This window comes from Vidua chalybeata, chromosome 6 (assembly GCF_026979565.1).
Source record: "Vidua chalybeata isolate OUT-0048 chromosome 6, bVidCha1 merged haplotype, whole genome shotgun sequence".
Taxonomy (NCBI): domain Eukaryota; kingdom Metazoa; phylum Chordata; class Aves; order Passeriformes; family Viduidae; genus Vidua; species Vidua chalybeata.
The window spans coordinates 29,183,686-29,206,120 of NC_071535.1; the positions used below are offsets into that span (position 1 = coordinate 29,183,686).

The following is a 22,435-nucleotide window of genomic DNA, read 5'->3' on the forward strand; positions in this document are numbered from 1 at the left end:
AATTGCAAATGAATAAAGATTACATGGGCTTGAAGGGAAGATGAAATTCATCTTCTTGTCAATTACAGCAGAAATAGCCAGAATAACATGTTAATTTCAACTAGACTGCTCAGTGTAGATTTAAAAGCCCTGAAATACATAGAATCACATTTGTTCATGAAACTTGGGTAACTTCAAACAAATTGGGAATGTTGTTCTCCCTTTCACCTACACCCTTCTCTTCACATTTTGAAATTATATTGGGATTGTACCACCAATTTCTGTCATGTGTGATTGCAGTGTTGTAGGTTTCTGCCTCCTTAAATAAAGGTAAGAAAAATGACATCATTCCTATTTTCATTGAAAGTGTGTTGTTGAATGATAACAATGAGGGCATTTTATTAAAGCTGTAAAGTTGTCCTAGATTTCTCTCTCATCAAAACATTGTTCTTCAAACAAAACTGAAATACTCCAAAATGTAGTCTACCAATATGCGTGAACTAGAGGACACAGATCAGGCACAAAGCAGTGTAAGCTCTTACCGAAACTAAGTTTATGTAAAAAGTGATAGTAGGTAATTTCTTTTTATGTCTTCTTTGGGAAATGCACTCAAAAAGCTAATAAAAGCAGTGTTGTGTGGATCAGAACTGGTAATATTCCACAGTGATGGTATTCAGATCCAACACTTTGCTCCAAATTCCTTTTCTTCTGTATCAGCTGCATGGTACTGTCCACTCCTCCCCCCCGCAAAAAATACATACTGGAGATCCATAAATTGGGAAATGATTTTGTCTCCTGTAACCAGCTACGTTCATTATCACTTCTGTGTATTCAGGTTGTGGTATGAAATTTGCAGATTTGAATTGCTCAAGACATTCCTCAAAACTATAACAAAACAGTAAGCACAGGACAGCGTTACAGCTTGATGGAGTTGAAGTAGAGGTGTTGAACAGAATGTAGTACTGTGGTGAAAAATAATTATGTGCCTAGATTATCATAATAATTTTGAAGGATATTTGGGCTGATTTAGCATAGACAAACCTCTTTTTCTTAAACTGCATAATGAGAGGAAACACTGCAGTAAGAGACAGACGGTTCCTGCCAGACACTAGAATTAGAACTATATTGATAAAGTTAGTTGGGATTTTTTTTTTTTCCTTTCTAAGGTGGAGGTGGCAATTCCTCTCTTAGGATATGATTTCTGAGATCTTCTGTTAATGTGTGCAAAGTGAGACTGCCAAAAAATAGTTTTCTAAAAATGCAGTCTCTTTAAGTCAACCAAATGCTTCATTGCAATCAGTTTCTTTTAATCCACAAGTCAGTAGGCATCAGTCCTGTTTAGTGGCTTGAGTTTTAAAAGAAGAACATTGATGTCACACTGAAGCTTGCATAATGCCAGTGGTGGCTGCCTAATACATATTATTTCTATGAGCTGTTCTAAATTCTAGACTTTGCTGGTAGTGCAGATACTGTACATCATTTTATGGAAATAGAAATGGATGCTCTTCTGGATACTCTTTTCTGCATTATTTTCAATGTTCAAGATTCAGAGTGACTGAAGAAGGTCCTTTTGCCTACCATTTTCCACCAGTGGGCACAGCAATGTTTGTAGATATCTCCAATTTAGCAAAACAAGTTTATGAAGGTAATCAAAGAAAGGTAATTTTGAAAGAGAGCAGGAAGAGAAAGGGAACCTTCCCCTATGGATACTGTCCCTGTACTCAGATGAGAATGGTTTGGATACAATTTATAAATGTGAGTTTTCAAATCTAGTGTTTTATTTCAGTATACTTTCAGTTTGCATCTGTTTATGTACTTGGCACAGAATTACCACTCATTACTTTAGGATTGACCATTCAATTGGGTTTCTTTATTTTGTATTTTAGAGCATTTTGTATTCTTAGACCACCTAAAATGTACCAGTTTGTCAGTGAGGTTGAGAATATCTTTTGCTGCTTTGGCTTGAAGGAAGAGCTATGCTCTCTGCTCATTGATAACCTCTTTGTTTTGTATGATTGTGCTTGAAGGTGGTAACTGACACTTCGCTTTTTTGTACTATTTAAGAATGCCTTGTAGTTAATACCATCTGCTGTTCTTCAAAGTAACTAATTCACTTGTGCAGAAATGCAAAGGAAACCAAAAGGAAGTTACATGGAATTTCTCTTTGAGCAGTGCTTGGTAAGCATGTTTCATCATCTTAGAAATTCTGTTCAGTCAAAGCCTGATTTTGGAAAAGAAGTAAAATTGTCTGTTTCTGTCTGGAACTTGCTTGATACAAAGCAAGCAATTAAGCTTTCTGCCTAAAAACTTGTAATTTGTATTTGAAAAAATTAATAACTGTAAGGGAAAACTCAATAGGAGTTGGAATCTTAGGTTTTTCATTTGATTTCAACTGTCACTAAAGACTTGACTGTTTCATTTCTTCACCTAACCTCCTTTTATGAATATGCTCTATGTTTCTAGTTTATTCTCCTTTGGGAATGCTTGATGGCTGTCATTGTGGATTTTTATTTGAGTGAAAATGACAACTTCAGTATAAGTGACAGTTTTCAAATCCACTTTTAAATAGATATGAATTTTCCAAATTCCTTGTAGATTATATCAAACCCCTTGCAGTGCTTTTAATGGCTCTGTGGGATCTCTTCAGCAAGTGGCAAGGATAAAACACTTGTCAGGATCACCATATATCCTTTGCCCATTGTACTGTCTGTGGTTTTCTGCAAAAGTGCTGAGCTATCCCAGCATGAATACATGTGACTTATGAGTCTGTTGCATACCTTTATCTTGTGCATAAGCCCTGCAGTTACCTCATGCTTATGTGTCACAAGCACAGGCATGAACCTGGTGTGTAACAAGGAATGCTCAAGTAACAGAGGAATGCTTGGCAGAACACTGTAATTAAGCATGGCTTAAACAGGACATGTCCTTCTGTCAAATATGAGCTGTATATTCTGCAACCAAAATGTTCAAGTAAGTGCTCATCCTTTGCATGGACAGATATTTGGCGTTTTTGATCTGTCAATTGCTAAATAACAGGATTTTCATGTGCTAAATAGAAAGCTCTTACTTTTTTCAGTTTTAAATTTGAAATTTGAAGATTTTAATCTGTATTTCTTCTAATGCTGTTCAAACTAATTGTATCCATCAAGACAGGGACAATAGTTTCTGATTTTGAAATGTCAGATTATTAGTTTCATTACTACCTTTTAATGCATTTATTCACTCTGGCAGTGTTTGTGAGTTTGAAGTATTATGCAGATGCAGCTGAGGTATAAATTGTATAAATGACATTAGAAGTAAGTTAGACTAAAGGATATTTAAACAAACCAAGCAATTGCTTGTTCCATTTATTTATTTATTTATTTATATCTCGTATGCTTAAAGTGGGTTTTCTTTGATTTAGACAGATGTAGCTGTAGCTAGTTCTCTGTTCTTTCTGTTTCTAAGGCCTGCTTTCCCAGCTTTCTGAAAATCTTTTTACCTTTACTATTTCCCACAGGAGGTTACCTTGAGTTGGTGTTAACTGCTTAGAGAAATATCAGTTGTAAATAATATATGTTTGAGTTACCCCCATTAGGGACTGTATCTTTTGAAATGCTTTTGAAATCCTTTTCTGAGTTTCAGTAGAGTTAAACTTCTTTCTGAACAAAAACTTCCTCATTCTTCTGTCACCAGAATTAAGTTGATCCATTGTTTTTGGTGTTCTACTATGAGTAAATCTTAACTGAAATTTTGCCTGTCATTGGTATGCGTTTATTTAGGTTTTATTAATATTTTTTGCTTTGAATTTCAAAATGTCGCCTCCTTATGCAACAGAGGATGCTGTAAAGAATCTGTTTTATGTATAAGTGGATATAAGAGTGCTGGTTTACAATGGGCAGTTGTGCTTGTCATTTTATATATTCTCTGACCAAACAGGGAGCAAACCTGTGGAAAAACCTGTGGAAAATAAGCCTTTGAAATTCAGCAAGGTTTATTTTGAAATATTACCTCAAAATTTCTCATAACTGTTCAGGGAGAAGTTGCAGTCTTTTTTTTTATATACCCAGCATTTTGAAAGATAGACTTATTGAGGCTTGTAGCCTAGGGTCTTACAGATAGTTACATGTTCTAGTGAAACCAGAATATCTGTGAAACTGCTTTTACTTCTTTTGAACTACTGCACAAATTGCTCAAAAATCTGATTTTAAGTGTTAGTTCCACTCTTATCTGTACACAATAGCAATGCTAAATATTTGAACTTTTTTTCTTTCTGTTTAGATGTGGTTATAGGTTCAAGGGTTTATTTTCTGTTCTAATTTCAAGTTTACAGACTTTCTTAAATTCAGATGACTGCCTATTGGTGGCCCATATGGAACAGGAACCATTCTTAACTGTGAGCGAGACCATATTGTGCATAATTCTCTTTTTTGGCCTGCTCTATTTATCATTTTACTAGAATGGGATTATGCTCTCAGGATGTTGATAAATGTTGATGAGTTGTAGTCTGAGCACTGTTATGCATGAACTGTTGTATTTGAATAACCAGGAATTTTTATTGACATATAAAGGATGTGCTTGTCTCTCTAATTATCATACTGTTGCTGAAGTGGTTATCTTGTTATCTTGACTTAGAGTGGAAGAACTGTCAAGGCTTGGCAGCTCCTTTGCCTCCTATCAAATTTGGGTTTCTTGCCAGTGTCACTGAAGCAATTTTTAATGTGCTCTTATTAGACTAGAATTGCTTGTATCATTTTTCTTTTCTACTAAATCTCAGCTCAGAGTTTGTCAGCAGGATTACGTATGTCCTTGCCATGCTGGTGTTTTGAAGAACGTCATTAGTTACTTTGGCTCTGTGCATTGAGGCTTGCCTACAGGAGATGTAGTGACTAAGGGAGATTCTACAGCCTTTTTAGGTCATCGTCAAAATCAGGCTGCTGCTGTCATTCTGCAGAAGTTTTGCAGCCCTCCCTCTGAAGATCTCCATCTGCAGTTTTGAAGTCCTTGCTGCCCTTGCTAACCACATATAAGCAGAAAGTTTTTGATTCAGTGGTATAGCTTTCAGATGCATGTTGTCTTCTTTCCCACTGCTCAGCTGGGCAGTCTCTTGCATAGTTACCTTTTATTTGAAGAAGAAATAGCTCCAGCTGGCTACTGCTGCTTCATTACTGTGTGCAGGCGATGATTAGGTGTTCTGACTTTCCTTCCTTTTGCTTCTCTACTCTCAACGCTTTGCCTGTCCTTTGCTGGTACCTTCTGCAGTAGTCTCTCTCATGATCTGCCATCCATTACTTAAAACCTTCTAAAAGAGAGTAAAAATAAGTTTTGTTTGCTTGATTCCTTTGTTTTGCCTTCCCCTGTCCTTATGAATTTGGAATAACTGCAAAAGGCTTAAGTAAGCACAGGCTTTGGATCCTGTTTGCTGCTTATTGCGTTTACTCAAGCGGTTGCTGGTGTTCCTTGTGCAAACAGCTGCTGGTGGTTTTAAGTTGATCTTTTGTTTCTCATGTTGGTTAAACCTGCCCAGGTGCCCTGTGAACTTGAGGTTCCCTGTGGTTGTGGCACCAGGAGTGGTGAGGGCTCCCTGGGGTCCAGCCTGTTGAGTGGCCTCAGCCTGGGGCATGGACACCTCCCTGGGGATGGGGTCGAGCCCAGCCTGGGGTATCAGCCCACCAGCAGATGGTGGGGCTGGATCAGAAGAAGTTCTGCTGAGTGGAGCTGTGGTCACACAGGGCTGTAGAGATGGCCTGAGGCCAGGCTGGGATGTGAGCCCACAGGTGGGACTGGCTTGGTGGGGCCTGTGGCCACCTGGAGGGAGCTGGAGACGAGCCCTTTAGAAAAGAGTGATGCAGGAATATGACTGTCATGCTTTATCTTTTGTATACAAAGTAAAGCCTGATTATTTTTTTTATAATGAGCAGGACATACTGAAGGAATTAATTCATAAACAAAACATCTGTCTCCAGCAATTTTTTTGCTGGGATTGGAATGAGTCATGGGTTTGGGAACTGTGCTGGTCTCAGCGCAATGAGATCACCAGACGACTTAAGGATTTTCACTGTGCTTTCCAGAAAGAAAAAAAATATATTGTGAAGTTAGTAAAACTTACCCTCCTTTTACACTTGCACATGGCCACCTACTTTTATGCCTTTATGATATTGGGAACTGTTTTCCAGGAGAGCAGTTTCCTCTTATTCTCCAATAAAAGCATTAAAGGGACTTGGACAAGACTTTCTATACTAGTAAAAGTTAACAATCTGAATGAGATGAGAGAATTAAAAATGTCAGGAGTGGTAAGGAGTAGTATGTTGTTGCCAATTCAGTTTTGGCCTAAATTTATATATGGGTAAATACCATTATTGAGGGAAAAACATTGAGTTGACTGACTAAAAGTAGTCCAGAAATGTTTCAAAGAAAATGTTTCAAAGAAAATTTAACTGTAAATTACTTGAAAAACTGTATTGTGGCACTAGGAGATGGAAAATAGTCATAGAAATGAAGCTGTATTCTTCTGCACTTGCCTTTTCTGAGGTTTTATTTATGAAATGTTAGTTTATTTATCTATGATAAATAAATATCTATTTATCTATGATTTACTTACAAGAAGAAATTGAAGTGACTCAGTGCTTTGATGCTGCTCAGTCAAATTGAATTGACTCAGTTAAGTCCTTCTAACTTTTGTAGGAGTTGTGGCAGGTTTTTAAATACTGTCTAGCAAGGCTATTGCATCTGTATTCTCTAGATTTGGTTCTGTAGTTCTTAAGGTGAGAACAGTCAGTAATTTTGTTGGCAGAAATGCATGCAGTCATGTTAGCACTTTGCACTTGAACTTTCCTTCCTGACACTTCATAAAATTCTATAAATTTGGTTTTTATAGAAACTGATCCAGTCTCAGGCCCTTAAAAGAATCTAATATTGTACCTTAGCCACTGGATCCTGCGTTTCAGATATTTTATTACTGGTGGTCAGTGGCACTGCCTCCATGTCTCTTGCATATATTCTCACTCTGAGATTCTCTATCACAATCTATGACAATCTCATTGAGCAGTGGACTCCTGTGCTCCATTTATTAGTGAAAGGCCCTTGCATAGTTTTTTTCCTCTTTAGAGTGGGATTTTCTATGGGAGTTTTAATTTTTGAAGTTTATTTTATGTATGTTAATATATCTTAGATGCATAGAAATTGAGGAAGAAGACTTATCCTAAGACTTTTGGAGCATGAACTGTTGCTTTTATCCTTGGCAAGGCTACTAGGGCACAAGAGTGAATTGCTTGCCATGTCTTTCTGTTGTTCCCTTATCTAGGCAGCCCCTGGCGTAACTGTAGTCCAGCGTGGTAATGCCCAGTCCTGGATTTCACCACACACGCTCACACTCCATAGTACGGCCTGTGGGGACCACCTTCAGTGCTTCTGAGTGGAGAGGCTTGCTTCCACTAGCACAGGAGTTCCTGCAGTACAAGAAACATCTTCCTCAGTGCATGAGAGGAGACTTGTGGAGGCTGAACAAAATGACAAGATATATACTCCCAGTGCAATGTACTTATCTTCTGGTGTCATCGTAGCATTCTGAGAAGTGGGGCTTTGCCCCTCCCCTTTTTATCATAACCTATGTTATTTCTGTTATTCCATAAGTTATTACAAATAACTTATGTTATTAGTTAGTTTCTTCTGGTAGAGTTTGGGTCCTTTCTGCTCTCTGCTAGGAGATGGCTATGTTATGTGGGTAAAAGAAGTTTTACTCTTTTGCCTGGAATGCAAAGACATCTTTGTTAATCTCTTGTGGTAAAGTAGTTTGTTACTGTGTCACTTGCCAAATGCTTTTAAATCAAGGGCATCTTGTGCTTGGAATTGTACTTGATTTTTTCTGCTATTTCAACAGATATTCTCTGTGTCCCATTCCTTCTTCACTAGAAGCTGGGATTACTCTGAAGTTTCTTGGCTGTACCCATACTGTTTTTACAAACACATATTTTTCACCTACATCTTACTTTCCTTGTACCTGTGCTCATGGTGCCTATCTGGATGGCTAGTGCTTTAAGGCAGATGTAGTGAGCTTTTCATTTATTATGTACTTAATGTTGGCAAAGTGCTGTTTTCACTGAGGATTAACAAGACACAGAAATAAGCCTTAATCAGTTTCTCAAAGTATGTTGTTTGTCTTAATAAGTTCTTATATACCTTAAACACGTGAGCATATTTTAGGTGTTGGAAGTGTAAATGTGTATTGTGAAATTAAAGCCACCTGTGTAAGTTCTTAAGCTTCTTTGCCTGTCGTGTTAGCCATTATGAAATGACTATGTTTGAAGTAAATTGTTAGAGTAATTAAGTCTAATGAATGGCCAAGTATCAGGTTATAAAGTCATGTTTATTTACCTACTAACTGTGTGAAATGAAAAGTAAAGGGTAAAGTGAAGCTTGATTGAATCATTCATGTTGTTAGATTAACCATTCTCTTTCAATGTAGCTGATTTCTTGATGGGTAGTTTTGAGGAGTTACAAGTCTGGAGATAATGCTACTGATAACTTTTATGAATTTTATGGGTTTTGTTGTTACAATGTCTGCAAAATATATGAAAGGAAAAACATATAGCAAAAACACCATTTGATTTAACATAAGATGTACATATAAAATTTTCTGGGTGCTGCATGTAAGCAGTTAATTACTGAATTAAGGAATTGCTTTTAACTAATTATGTTGATTGTTGTATTGGAAAGGCAAAGTAGTTTAATAGTTTTTAATACAGTATGGTGTTAGGAGTAGTAGATGTTATGGGTCCTGTTGAGTAAAGAAAGAAAAAGATAAAAACTGTGCAGAGGAGTCTATAAGTTCATTGTAACACAGGATATCATTGTCTCTGAGATGAGTTCAGAATACAAAAATGATAAAGTTTAAGAATGTCATTTTAGGGCTTGGTTCTAAAGGAATGTGCAGAGATGAGGGTAAGGTTTGAAGAATGAATTAACCTAGTGAAGTGTAGATTACTGCCAAGAGTAGTGCATATTCTACCCACAGTCTCACTGTTTTGATACTAATGTGCAGCTGCAAATTTTAGTATAGGTTGAGTGTTCTAATGAATCAGGAGAATACTGGGAGATGAAGGATGTTGACCCCTTCATTTGGCAAAATCCCACAATTTATCTGGCATAAGCCGCTACTGAAAAGCTTTTGGTTGAGGACAGGATTAGATTTATTCTCTGTGAAACAGTACTCCTGTCTGTAACTGGAAATTTCTGTCCTTGAGCAGTTGTATGAGTTGCTACTATCGTGTAGTGGTGGTGAAGTTTTGCGCAGGAGGAGGATTTTCATAAGGCTGTTTATGGTAGAAGAATAATTATTTGAGATAAACACATCTGTATCTATGTGAATTTGTTTTCTAGGCTGCACAACACAACCAGGGCTGCATGGCTGTCAGTTTTCCCTTACCTTGTATTCAGATGTCTTAGTTAAAGATGGAATATATTTCTTCCTGTTGTTGATGCAGAATGTATTTGTGGAATTAAAGTCATAATTCTATATGGAATATGTGCTTGTTCTTTTGGTTGGCTGCCATTTTATCTAGGGGTGTGGCCATGTAAAATATGATGTGGGCTGTATGAAGTTGATTTTGGCACAGAATTGTTGCGGAGGATTTGTTGCTGTGGACATTGTCAGTTACTATATGTACGAATCTGATAGGGGAAAATTAAAAATGCCACTCAATTTTAAAATGTGTATTTATCAATCAAGTGTGCATTTGGTGCTAAAATTACCTTTTCATAAGCCTGTGAAGATATACTGAGAGATTATGTTATTTCAGGGTCCATAGCTGTGCCTGCTCTTTAGAGACAGCATAAATTATTAATTGCAAAGTTGTGGTTGACATTTAAGTTGGGTGTCTGATGCATTGATTGAGCTGGTGTCTTCTGGGATTTGTCTAAAGGAAGACATACGTTGTATATTTTGCCATGTTTGTTGTTTGGTTTGTTTTTTTTTTTTTAAAACAGCCCTCTTACTTTGACATATGAAATGGGTAGATGCCTGTTGCCTGTAAGTCTAAGTGCTATGTGAAATAAGGATAGAACCACTCCTAAATATATGAAGTGAATGATACAAGGGGTTTGTGTTGTATTGTCTTGCTGTGTCCCCACTCCCTGGACAGTATGCTTCTAACAAATGTAGGTTTTACTCCTTGGTCCAACTTCTCATACCCTCATGTCATATTGTCTTAGTTTCAGGCATGCAAAACAGACCTGATTCTCCTAATGCTTTCACTTCAAATAAAGGCATTCCAGTCTCTTCCTTGGCAAAATATAAAAAGACATAATAGTAATAGGGAAAGATGTTTTTTGTTTGCTTGGGCTGTCTAGGTCACCATAGTTCTTTCATCCTTCACTGTGCTGTTATACTGTTGTTCTCAGAATTTAATGTAGAACTGCAACAGGTATCCCATACATTGATTAATACCACACTGATCTGTAAGAGATACTAATCTAAAACATAATGGTTTGTCCAGATCCCTAAAGCTGATGAAATCTTCCCCTACCTCAAGAAGTTCCTACAAGGAGTGAAGAGGGAAAGGGGTATTTTATTTATATTTTTAATTTGAAAGAAGACTGTTTTGTTCCTAAGGGGCTATCACTTGACAAAATTTCTGCATTACCATCTCCATGTTTGATGGAAATTTTCTAGCTATTAAAATAAAATAATTCTGCCACTGATCACTGATTGGAAATTACTATTACTATGAAAATAATTAAGGAGGACTTACTTGAGAGGAGAGAAGAAAAGCCAGTAGTTTCCTTTTTAAGTTTTTCTCAGCTTTCTCTGAGACTGAACAGGTCAATCCTTAAAAATCCCAACCAACCGAAACCAAAAAACCCCCAAAACCAAAAACCAAAAAACCTCCACAAAACCCCATAAATTTCAAATGTACAAGGTCTGTTTGCAGTCATGGTTTTCCTAACTCGATTCTGTAAGGAGAGCAGAACTCAGCTATCAAACACGGTGGGGGCTAGAAGCCATGGATGACATTTTTAATAATTTCTGAGATGATAATATCCCTTGAACAAAACACTGGATGAGGCCATTTTATTTTTGTTTGCAATTTCTTAAGTTTGCAGAGCACTCTGCAATTTTACAAGATTTGTTGAACTCACCCATTTTGAAGTGAGTGATGCTTGTAATTGCTGGAAGATTCTTGGAAAGAAGCATGCAGCATGTCAGAAATGTGTTCGGGTTGCGTTATTTGCCAAAAAGAAAATTATTTATTTAACTGCTGCAAAGTATCATTACACTGCCAACAGATGGTTTACTACTTTTACATAGTGCTTGTTTTCCCTCAAGCAAAACATTAATGTAGTAGTTCATAGAGGTGTGTCTGCTCTTAGAGATTTTAATATCCCCAGAACCACATGTATTTCATTCTTAAAAGCATTATGCATTTTGCCAGTTAGTTTTTCTTCTTAGGCATTTGGAGTGATTGAAAAAAAACACTATTTATACTTAACGAGGAATGTTGATTCACCTTAAATGGATGGAATAAAATGCTTTAACGCCTTGATGTTATGTTTTATTGTCTTGTCCCAGTGTATTACTGTGCTGTTGTGCTTTTCCCGCTTTTCCCCAACATTAAAGTAATATAAAGGAACTTTTTTTTTTTTTTTCCTGATGTGGGTGTTGCAGGTTGCAGTTTAGAAAATTGAAAATATTTAGCCTGAGAGGCCTGATTTTGTTCCCTCCTTCTCTTTTGGGATATTTAATTTAATGGATGACTGCAACTTGTACCAATATCAGTTATGTGAGGAGGAATGGAAATGGAGCTGGGAGGATTTGTAAAACCTGATTTCAGAATGTACTAAATTATACTAGTTGGAGAAAGCAAGTGGTAAGAGTACTATGTGCCAGCTGTTCAAAAAAAATTTGTGGGGTTTTATATTTTCTTTCTTTAAAACACCTTCAGCTGATGCTGTATGAATAACCTGTCTCTCTGGCAACCTGTACACTAAATTATGAATCCATTTAATGTGTTTTTTCAATTATCAGTACTTAAGTCAGAATCTGGTTCCTGTGAGATGCCTTGATAGAATAGGTGATGTGAGTTAGTGTGTTGTAGTTATGGGTGCTATACGGCAGTAAAAGCATTGCATCATTTGTTTTGTATATTTCTATAGGCAACAGTTCCGATAGCTGTGTAACAGAGCCTGGCTTTTTGATACTCCTCTGTTTAAGCCAACAAATAATGGAGTCAGTATACCAATAAATTGTATATTATCTTGAGCCCCATTTTTTCTTATCAAGGAGAAGCCCCATATGAACTCCTATTTTAGCACTTTTTAGTAAGTTCAGTTCTTTGTGGCAAAGTTTGATTTTAAAAAATTTTGTCTAGATTGGCTCCATGCCATGTCTTCAGTCAATGATTTCAATATTGGATGAAACTACATGACATTTGGGGTTCTCTCTTTAAAGCATAATATCATGATCCTTGTAAACTAACACTGCTGGGGGCCCTAATCTTATCACCTGCACTTCATTCCCATGTGCTGACACACAGCTGTGGAGTGCACTGTATCAGGGAGCTTGATCTGAGTAAAACCTAAAGTAATCACTATTTTTTTAAAGATAGCTTAAAACTGGATTAATTCTCGTCTAGTTCACTGCACTACCACAGAAGCGTTTATGCTTTCATAAGGAAGAGAAGTACAAAATGAAATCAATAATTTCTGCCAGTACAAGTGCTCGAGGTGGTCATAAGTTAAATGAGAAGTAACACAAACTACTGAAAGAAACTGTGCATGTTCTTATCTAGAGTCCTTTCAACTAGTTCCCCTTTCCTCGAGGAACATAGCTGCTCCTCACCAGTATTCTTTAATTTCATATTTTTAGTGATTTTTCTTTGCCAAAATATGGACAAACAATTGAACAAGTAATAATAGCTCAAATGCAATTTCAGACCACTTGATTGGGTTTGTGATAAAGTATTAGGCCATGTGAATAAGTTAGAACTGCTTTAATGGTGCCTCTGATGCTGTCTCATGTGATATTAGTCACATTGGATTAACTAAAGAAATAAGGTTCATATGAAAATAGCATAAGATGTAGAAAACCAGAGATTATTTAGAAGTGTATTCTAAGGAGTTGGTATCTTTCTAGTTCTTACTGGAGGAGTGAAAGGAAGCTGTGTTAGGTCTCAAACAATTTTAACTGTCCAAAGTGATGGCACACAGAATGTACCTCCTGACTTTTGGTGGGTGTTAATCTAGAGAACTGCAAGTGTTAAAAGACAGAATTGGACTGTAAAACTATTATACAGTAAGAGAAATAGCCTTAAAGCAGTAAGTACAAAAATCCCCTGTTAAGTTGGAATAATTAGTTATTCAGATGTCAAATGTCTTTTTTTTTTCCTTCCCCACAAAAAGATTGAAGAACATGGTAGATGTTGAACTGAAGCTCTTGTGTTTTGCTGACTATGTATGGCAGTAGCTGTATAAGGAGTATTCACTCCTTATAGAAGTCTGTAGATCTTGAGTTGGTAGGGGCCCATAAGGGTTACTAAGTTCAACTCCTTGCTCCTCACAGGACTACCTAAAACTAAAGCATATGATATTGTCCAGATGCTCCTTGAACTCTGACAGGCTTGGTGAGGTGACCACTTGTTGGGGAGCCTGTTCCAAAGACCGAACAAATAGTTCTTTCAGTTGACTCTTGTGCAGTCAATGAAACTGTGAGTCCAGACTTGAGGATTGCATTGCAGAAAAGATGCAGGCTAATGGGAAAAAGTCTAGAGAGGTGAGGTGTTTGGAGGAAGAAAACGTTGAGGAATGGCAGAAGAAACTGTGACAGTCCCTCCTGCAAATGAAAGTCTTAAGTTTGGGTGTAATGACTGGTCTTAGGATCTAAACACTAATGAAAGGTCATAAGACTTAAGCTAACCTCTTAAGACTATGATTTTCAATGTTATTATGCAACAGTAATAGTTCTTACTGTTGTGAATGTCTCAGTGTCCTGAGGGCAAATTTCTACAAATGCAAATCTGGTCTCTCTGTGGCTTTGTTATAACATCTGGTAGTTCCTAAATTTCTTGGTGAATCTGTGTGATTCAAAATGTTCCTGTTTTAAGAGGATGACCCCAGCACAGTCTTCCCAAGAAGTTCTTGACTGACTTTTGGTAAACAGTTTTGTAGATTGGGTGGTGCTGTTTAATGTGGTGTTGTCCATCTTTCTTTTAAATTTTTATATTCTCGAAATAATGACTTTCAGATTGTTACAAGGAGAATCTGAGTGGGTCTCTAGCTGTTGTTCTTCACTGAGAAAAACCTGGAGTGGGCTGTACCACCTCCACAGAGATGCCTTTGCCTCCCTGGGGCAACTCTCAGAAACACCTTCAGCTTTTCATACTGCTTCCAGGGGAGGGCATTTAGGGAACACAGCTGCTTTTGGCAGTTCAGAAAATGCTGAAAGAATCAGTGTTCACTGATCCTTGCATTATTATGTTATTAATTTCTTATGAATATAGTCTTGATCCAGAATGCTGTGAAAACAGAAGCAGAAATTAATTTTAATTTGCTGCAGTTTTTGAATATATATTTGTATTCTTGCACACCTATTTAAAACAATCTACTAATAGTCTGCAGCTACAGAATCACAGTACAGAAATGTTATGTCTTATATTTGAGTTGGATTTTCCCAGATTGCAGTATTTTAGGTTCATTTCAGTATTACATTCTTTTTGTGAGGTGAGATCTGTGATACTGTTTACTAGGACATTAGCTTCTAGATCTGGAATTGCTGTTTTCTTTTCAGAACATTAAATATGACCTGGAATATATAGCAACCCATCCCACAATATGTTTCTGGTGCCTTCTTATGTCACCTCCTACTTAATTTTCTGTACCATTTGGAGACAGTTTAGGGGCACAGTCTCAAAAGAACCAAGTGATACTGCATCTTCTGCTTTTGCTACATCTGCCTTGAGGAAGTACAGGTATCACTTACCAGGATGCTCTATGTATGTATTTTGCTCAGCAGAGCAGAGTGCAAAAATGAAAGCAGCTGCTCTGACTTCCACATTAAAGTGGGACTGGTTCTCATTTGCCCATTTATGGGTTTTCTGTGGTGTCCTTGATCATCTGTCTTTGTAAGGAGATGTTTGGGTTTTTTGCAGGGTGATAGAGGAAGGTGTACCAAACTTCTAGGTGTATTTTTTTTTTAAAGATTGTGTTACAGATGAAACTCAAAAGTACCTTCCTTTTTTTTTTTTTACTCTCTTTTTATAAATATGTATTTTATTTAGAGCTCTTTATCTCTTTAAATCTGTAGGTCTGTACAACTTGCACAGAATTCAAATCACCTCCCATTGTAATGAAAGGTTATAGGAAATGCTCAGGGCCTCAGGTGAAGAAATGTGTCAAGCATTGAGGTATTTACTGCTTCTGTCTGACTGTAAGATCCTATTACTGTGCACTTCTCCTTTCCTATTTTTTTTTTTCCTTGACCAAAAACATCACATGTTCTCAGGCCACACAGTATGGTAGCCAGTACAGTCTTTGCTGTTTCTTTTGCTTATTCTAGGAGCTTTTGAGAAATTCAGTGATTCAAACAAGGCTTCTTGAGGGTTTCAGTAAACAGTGCTGCTAAATTCCCATAATCAAACAATGTCTTGATTAAAAACAAAGTTAAGACTTTTATTTCAAATTTACAGTGAATTCTTCCATGTGTTGGTCTTGGATTAGGTGGGATACAATAAAAAGCTTCACTTAAAAGACAGAAGTTCTTTAGCTTGTAAGATTCAAATTTTGGATTTAGGAGCTGCTGCTCTCTGAAGCCTGCTTATGTCCTGTTCAACTTGATTGGGCAGTTTATTTTGTAATTACATATGTAAGTGAAAACACAGTTCTTGTTTCTAGTTTGAACTGCTAGAAATACAGTTCCAATTTTGTAATTTTCATATTTTGCAATTAATACGTTATTCAAATGAACCAGTCATGGCTGAGAGGTTGTTTGGAAAAATAAATTGGAAATGCCTACAAATAAATTGGACAGCCTACAAATAACTCTGGAGAACGATTGAGGTTTTTTCAGTAAATACTTATAAAAGTTGTATGCCCGTGTTAGTAGGAAGTAATAGATTTTTTCTGGCTGCTGCAGTGGCTGCTGCTATTGTCCTAATTTAAATAAATATCTTTCAAGCAAAGTTAGATTTGAAAATAGAAGGATGACAGAAGATGATCTGATTTACTTTTTATGTTCAAGCATTTTAAAGATTTTACCTTGACTGTTTCAGAATAAGGTTGATCTGATTTGATCCTTGTTTGCAGAGCTAAGGAAATTTGGTTATTCCTCTAGGATAAAGGTACGCTTAATAAATGTATTGCAAACCAACTTTTAAAACTTGTATGTTCTAATATTTGTTCTTTAAAGATTTATAAATTAGTTGCCTTGGGTTTTAAATGTATTTCTGCTTTTTTCAGAATTGTACTAGTTATTTGAGATGACCTGTAATATTAAAAGTAGTTTAAATGCTTCCAGCAAGTAAATACCAGGCAACTATCACAATAGCAAAAGCTGTTCTTTTGGCAACAGTGTCTTGCAATGATTTCCTTAAGTAGATGTCATCTTTTAGGATAGTGGCTTTATTAAAAGCAGATTTGAGTGCTTGCTAGAGTTACTATTCCAAGAATAGTTAGTTGCTCAGATGATTGCACACTGCAGGCAGCATTTCAGTGGTTAGCCTGTCCTGTGAGCCTATCCCTGTTTGTAATTAAACTAAAGATCCTTGAAAACAGCCAGGCTTAGCATACTGAACATTTTTGCCTTTTTTTGGAAACCTTTATGTCCTTTTCCAGCTCTTGCTTTGTATTGTAATTTACTCCTATTTGAATTCTACATGCTGAGGGTTAGTTTTTTTCTGCATACCTATACCCTCAACAAAGATACTGCAAATCCCCCTTTTTCCGCTTATTTGCATTGAGTCCTATGAAACATGTGGGTGTAAAGATAAATTAGCTGTTTGCTGGCTGTGTGCCTGAAAGCCATCTCCATCTGAGATTCTGGCTGACCAGAAAACTGTCCAGTTTTTTTGGTTTTTTTTGGGGGGGTTGGTTATTTTTTGTTTGTTTTGTTATTGAACAATCCATTAAGGATTCAGCTTAATTATCTTAGTTTTATTTAATCTTCTTTTTAAGAAATTGCCTTTAATTGTTAATCCCTCACATACTTCTAGAGGAATAAGTCAGCTGTTCACAGAGGGAGCTTTTAGTGATAGAAATATAATGGAGAGGAAGTGTAGTAGAGAAAGATTGAGAAGATGCAAATGAGTAGCGCATTGCAGGCCCTTTTTCAAATCCACACAGGAATCTTCCCTCTCTGTATTTCTTTCATGTGCTGGGGGCACAGTGTAAATGCTGACATCCTGTTCGATAATGCTATAGTAGATGGAGTGAAAAATTGAAGCAGAAAAATGGGGTCTTTGTTTAGCCAAAAGCATCAATATAATAATTTGAGTGGAAGTAAATATGTGGAACAAAGGACGTGAGGTAGGAAATGTGGTCTCTCTGAACTCTTAGGTTTACTGAAACCTTTAAATCCCCCTTACCTCAGAGGGGTTAATGTTGCAAGCAGTAATGCATGGTCTGAGAGTGCTCAGAGATCCTCCAACAAAGTTTCTTCAAGGCTTTTTATTTTGTATTTGAGTACAAATGGGAGGAAAAAGTTTGTGTTCCAGTGCATGAGTTCATATGGGCCTTGAGTGGAAACTGCTGATGTTTTGAATTTGTCCTGGAATGTGCACCAAGAGAAAACATTATTGTGCAAAGAAATATGCATATACAACATGAAGCTGTGCATGTACAGGCAGTGGTTTGGGTTTTTTTTTTAATGAAAAGAGGGATTTTGTTGGAGAATGGGAAAAATGAGACTTATTCATGTTCTGTAAGGAAGTATGTATTTTTTTTTTAAGTAAAACTGCCAGAGATTGTATTATCTCCACTTGTGAAAACAAGGAGCATTGGAAGGCTTTACTTATTTAAACAGATGTCTTTTGCATGCATCTACTAGTGCATGGGAGAATGTTGCCTACTTTAATTCAGCTGCTGATTTTTTGACCTATGAAAAACAACTTCATCTACACTATATTGACATCTCAATCTCAGAAGTCTGCTTGTACACAGGCACAGTTAGTTATTTTCTTCTTTAGATAAACAGGCTTCTGTGATTTATGTTAGTGTCAGTTTTCACATCAGATTTGGCAGTTGTGTCAAGTACACAGTGTTAGATTAATTGTTTGAATATTGCTTCTGAAGCCGTTGTCAACCCAAGTTCTGGGAACAGAAGGGTCACCGTCTCTGAAGCCAGGAGTCCACACTTTAGTTGGAGGTTCCAGTCACAGTCCAGGTATCTACTGTGTCTGTGTACAGCTTCTGGTAGATGTATACAAAACCAGCTTAATGTCAAAGCCAGTCGCAGCATGCAGCAATAAACCACTAACATTTTATGATACTGTAGGTAAGAAAAACTTGCATCTTCTCTTAATCCAGGAAGACTTTACATCCCTGAGTAATCTTTGAAGTCCTATCTTATTTTAGAGTCCGTGACCATTAAGAAAATGTCTGAAAACATCTGTTCAACAACTCAGTTTCAGAATTACCAGCATCAGATCATTGCAATCTGGAAAGCACTGTTTCAGTTGAAAGTCACTTGAGTGTCTTTTAACCTGATAGCACTTCTGTGTGTTTTCCCAAAAAGCTATTCATTGACAATTCTTTAGGCACATGAAGGTCTGGGTTTTGCAAAGATTATCAGTCTCTAGCTCAGTCAGGAGGAGGTCTATGTGTTTAAATTCGTAGTAGTTAACAGTGGCCTTGAATTAAAAAAAAAAAAAAAATTAACCCCAAAGCTACTTGCAATGTCCCAACAGTTTAAATGCTGGTATAATGTACTCTGCAAATATTTCTATAACACAGAGGAAGAGAGAAGTATGTGATGAATGTGAAAACAATGCATTTTCTTTCACAACTTTTTTCTAAGTAACTACCATGTAAGTTTATTCTTTTGATTCTGTTCTCATGTTGATTTATTCACTGTTAAAGGATAGGTAGCTAAGATATCGGGACTTATGAGATCACACCTTGTCAGGAGGTATACATTCTTTGTTCCCTTGAAATTGGTCTGGATTTTTCTTTTGATTGAGACAATTTTTAAATGCAATTCACTTTTGTTCATGTCACATGACCTGATGTGAAAACATGTCAGAATTCAAATACCTCTGTGTTGGTTAACTGAGGTATACTGTTACAGATCATTTTGGCACAGGATTCTGTTTGCATCCCAAAATTAGCAGGTGGTGAATTCAGTTTGGATGAAGTTGTGCTGTCTCACATGTACTTTTTTTTTAAATTTTCCCATTTTTTAAGATAAGGGAATGTCATAAATAGTGTTAATAAAACATTGAGACTGAAAGTGTTAAGGCAATTACTTTGCTGGTAGTATGCACACAAAAAAAAAAGGATCTATGACACTCTTGGTTTCATAATCTAATTTGACTGTAGTTTATTTACATTTATTTTAAATTTTGGCAAATATCAAATGATCCCACAGGCAGAATTATCAGGTAGTTCAGGCCATCTTCATACTAAGAAAGCTAAGGATGTCAAAAAGACCTGTCAGCTTGAAAGTCTTAGTAATACAGAAATGTGTAAATTAATCCATGTGCATTGGAGTGTCATTATATTGGAACAATTAAAGGTGTTATTCAGTAGTTTCCATGAATGGGGTCCTGTGTATGTGTTAGAAGACATCAGTGCAGAACTAATTGGAGTTACAGCTTATACCAAGAACCTGCTGATGTTCCCTCCGAGTTCTCCCTCCTTTAGTTAGGCTCTTCTGCAAGCTGTGATGAGGTTGTTTTTTGGGATGTGCATGACTAAGCAGCTTCCCTCCTCCCTCCCTGTTCTCTGCAATAATTTTTTTCCTCTACGAACGTGTATGTCTCTCCTGAGACAAATGTCTCTCCTAAGATAACTGTGCTGTTTTGTTACAAAACACGTTGAGGAACTGACCTGGGTCAAAATTACACAGCCCAAAAGTAGAGGTGTGGTTTTGTCTGCGTTGACCCCGATGGTGTCTCTGACATGGTTTCCTGTGCAGTTGCCCAGTCAGTAATTCCAGAGTTGAGGGGATGAGGTGCTAAAGCTGCAAGAGATGCAAGAGCTGTGCAATCAAGTGCTGTCACAGGAGCAGTGCTCCTGAAGAACAATCTCACCAAGTCTGATGCTGTCTCTGTCCTCCATAAACGTGACTTACTGTGTGCCAGCACAACCACAGTGCTCCTTCCCTATGCCCTTGCAGTGCTTTCCCTGTGTATGTGGGACACAGATCTGAGTTGCACTCTGTTATCACAGGGGGAATTAATGAAGCATTTTTTGCTGCATGAAGTTAAACAGGGTGTTTCTCTGAGAAGGTTTTGCAACATACTGAAGTGCTAGGTGCTTCTGCCCAAAATAATCTAAGCTAGTATAAGCAAATTTAAGAAGTGTGGCGAACAACTTCAGTGAAGACACTTAAATACTTTGAAAATTCTGCCTTTAAGAATATGAAATTATTTTCTAAATTCTTGAAGCATTAAAAACTTTCTTTGAAGGTCAGAGTTTTTAATGCCTCAGTAAGTTAAGTGGACTTTGATATAAATTAAGAGTTTCTAATATTGTTTCATATTTATGATTTTATTTTTAGACACCACCAGTCTATTCTATACCTGTGATCTACAATGAATGCCAAATCTGCAATCAGCAAAGAGATTTTTGCCCCACATGATGAAAGGATGCTGGGGGCTGTTCAAGTGAAAAGAAGAACAAAAAAAAAGATTCCTTTTCTAGCTACTGGGGGTCAGGGTGAATATTTAACATATATCTGCCTGTCAGGTAAGTTTAATGACTTTTGACATCCAGTAATTTGTTTAGGTCTATCTTTGATTAACTGATTAGCTGTTGTCTGTTGCCATAAGGAGCTGGGTGATTCCAATCTTCATAATGTAATGAGAATTATAGCACTTAGACCTTTTATCTTGAAGAACCATGTGCTCTTGGCTGTTTATATATTATAATAAGTTGAACAAGTGGTTTCATTGTTTAAAAATGCCTAGGTGTTCTCTCATAGCACAACTGCAGAGTATGAACAAATAGAATATTTGGTAATAGTCTTTCCTTAGTCAGAGTAAGATATTTCTTAGAAGGATAAACTTTTCAGGACATTAAATTGATATACAATGTAATTTTTTATGCCAGGTTTCAATGTCTGCCAACTGAGCATGTGTGAATATCTTTGGTATTTTAGGGTGATTTAGTCACTTGCATTTTTAGGCTTATCAGTTGCTCCCTTTCAGTGTATGCATTTTGCTGGAAGTACAGCTAGTGGCCAGAAGAAATGTTCTATGACTCTCACAAGAGTACAATTATTTTTGGACTAAATGAGAGATTTTCATGACTCTTTCAAATTGTGCTGTTATTTTTTTAACTAATGTTAAAACTTTCAAAGCATAGGAGGTGAAATTCAGTGACTCTACTACTGTTCTAGCACATCACACATCTGCCCAAAACGTGTACATTTATTGCATGATATTGCATGATATGCTATTCAGATACATATGTACAAATACTTCTGTTAAAACACAAGCTGCAGCGGAATTGCACACGCATACTGAGGTCAGTGAGACAAAACAGAAGACCTTTCATTTACAGCTGAGTATTTTGCTTGTCATTGTAGAATCATAGAATATCCCAAGTTGGAAGTGACCTACAAGGATCATTGAGGCCAACTCCTGGCCCTGCATTTTGGTAAACCCAAAAATGGCACCATGTGTCTGAAAGCATTTCCAAATGCTTTGTGAGCTGTGCCAGGCTTAGTGCTGTGACCAGTTCCCTGGGGAGCCCCGTTCAAGGGTTTGAACACCCTCTGAATAAAGAATCTTTTTCTGATACCCAGCCTAAGCCTTCCCTTAGAGAGTTTCATGCTATTTCCTCAGGTCCTATCAGTGGTTATGAGAGTGAAAAGATCAATGTGTAACCCTCTGCTTCCCCTCCTTGGGAAGCTGTAGACCACCATGAGGTTTTCCCTCAGTCTCCTATTTTCTAGTCTGAGCAAGCCAAGTGACCTCGGCCATTCTCCCCACATAGAGAGCTTCAAGGAAGGATTTAAAAATTGATTCCCATAGGCTGTTCTGTAGACTTGTAGGGATACTCTGGATGTAAGAATTGCATGCTTCAGTCTTCTCAAGGGGTGGGGGAAACTAATCTAGGCCTCTCAACTCTTAAAGAAATGTTCCAATCACTAATGCTTTTAAGCAAAGCTAAACTCTCCTTCTTTCAGCAGTCATATTTTTCAAAAGTCAGTCCAGTTTTTTTTTCTAAGTCTTCTTGTAAAGAGCAATCATGTTCTAGGTCTGCGCAGTAAGTTTTGGGATACGCAGGTGTTTGATACCCATGTTCATGATTAAAGGTTAGAGATCTG

The 22,435-nt window shown here is 37.0% G+C and overlaps 1 protein-coding gene across 3 annotated transcripts in view; it reads left to right on the plus strand.

Moving 5' to 3' along the window:
* Positions 1 to 22,435, plus strand: part of STXBP6 (syntaxin binding protein 6) — a 95,679-nt gene that overhangs the window by 14,073 nt on the left and 59,171 nt on the right. Inside the window, exons 1-2 of one of the 3 annotated variants that reach the window (XM_053946576.1) lie at positions 15,295 to 15,353; positions 20,663 to 20,850. In XM_053946576.1, coding sequence (XP_053802551.1) covers positions 20,697 to 20,850 — 154 coding nt within the window. In that variant the 5' untranslated portion in view covers positions 15,295 to 15,353; positions 20,663 to 20,696. Of the gene's footprint in view, positions 1 to 15,294; positions 15,354 to 17,403; positions 17,470 to 20,662; positions 20,851 to 22,435 lie in introns of those variants that run through there. The other 2 variants (XM_053946577.1, XM_053946575.1) reach the window with 2 other exon arrangements.